Source organism: Empidonax traillii, unplaced genomic scaffold (assembly GCF_003031625.1).
Source record: "Empidonax traillii isolate 1590-97213 ecotype Southwest subspecies unplaced genomic scaffold, ASM303162v1 scaffold1090:size354804, whole genome shotgun sequence".
Lineage (NCBI taxonomy): Eukaryota > Metazoa > Chordata > Aves > Passeriformes > Tyrannidae > Empidonax > Empidonax traillii.
This window is the reverse complement of record NW_020956283.1, coordinates 5,526-6,535: the sequence shown is the minus strand read 5'-3', so window position 1 is coordinate 6,535 and position 1,010 is coordinate 5,526. Positions and strand designations below refer to the sequence as shown.

The 1,010-nt window shown below is 39.1% G+C and overlaps 1 protein-coding gene across 1 annotated transcript in view; it reads right to left on the bottom strand.

Moving 5' to 3' along the window:
• TUBGCP3 (tubulin gamma complex associated protein 3) overlaps window positions 1-382 on the bottom strand; it is a gene marked incomplete at its 5' end in the record, with an annotated part of 38,142 nt that extends 37,760 nt beyond the window's left edge. Inside the window, one exon of the mRNA XM_027904787.1 lies at window positions 275-382. Within this exon, the coding sequence (XP_027760588.1) occupies window positions 275-382 (108 nt within the window). The remainder of the gene's footprint in view (window positions 1-274) is intronic.
• Window positions 383-1,010: the final 628 nt, after the last annotated feature.

The window sequence follows — 1,010 nt, the reverse complement described above, 5'->3', positions numbered from 1 at the left end:
TATATTCATAGTGGCTGAGATACAAAGTAAATGGCAAGGAAAGCCTAAGCTGAGCATTCAGAAAAATCTAAGCTGAAAATACTAACAGCCACCCAGAAATATTCACTAGGGTATTACTGGAATTTGTACCACAACATTTTCAGGAGGTAAGCATTAATAACAGATTAGATGACTATCTGTGAGGCAGAGTCGTCCCATTTTCAGAGAAATAAACTAATCAAATAACTTCATGAAGAACTTCCTATTTCTAAGAAAGGAACAAAGATGCACTTACGTTCTTTCTTGATCTTCTCCGCTACAAGAAATTCATCACGCTCAACAGTGGGAGCAAAATTGCTTCCAATAACTCTCACTGCATACTGAAACTGCTGCGCTGCATCAGCTGAAAGAAAAAAAAAAAAGAAAACTGTTTCAGTTAAGCAGAACATTTAGGTTTTAATAAAACTAATAAATAAAAAGTTAAGACATGAGATTATTCAGAAATTGCTATGTCTGATTCCAGCAGAAATGTTCCTCGCTTAAATGTGATAACGTTATCCTGTAATTCTCAGACACACTTTAACTAGGGGGCAGTAAAACCCAGTTTAGCATAGTATCAATGCTATACTTCAAACACAATTAAGTATGCACACTCCACAAAATAACTGCACTGAAATTTGTGAATAAGCCTTTCCTATTCCATACTGATGGAACAGACACTTAGGCCTACCCAGTTTTTTAGAGAGCATTTGCAGATCTGAGCTGGCTCTGCCCATTCCCACAGACAGAAACGCTGCGGGACTTGACACAGAGCCACGCAACTCGGGAGGAATACAGACGTGTTCACCAGGCACACTCTCTCCCCAAGCAGCAAAACGGGATTATCCTACCCGTGGATCTTCACTCAGATACCTACAACAGTGCTTTTACCAAACTGCATCTTGGTTTTTTAGGTTTGGTTTTGTTTATAAAACAATTTGCACTGTTTCACCCTTAGGTTCAAAGCCAGCTCAGAGATCAGCATCACATCC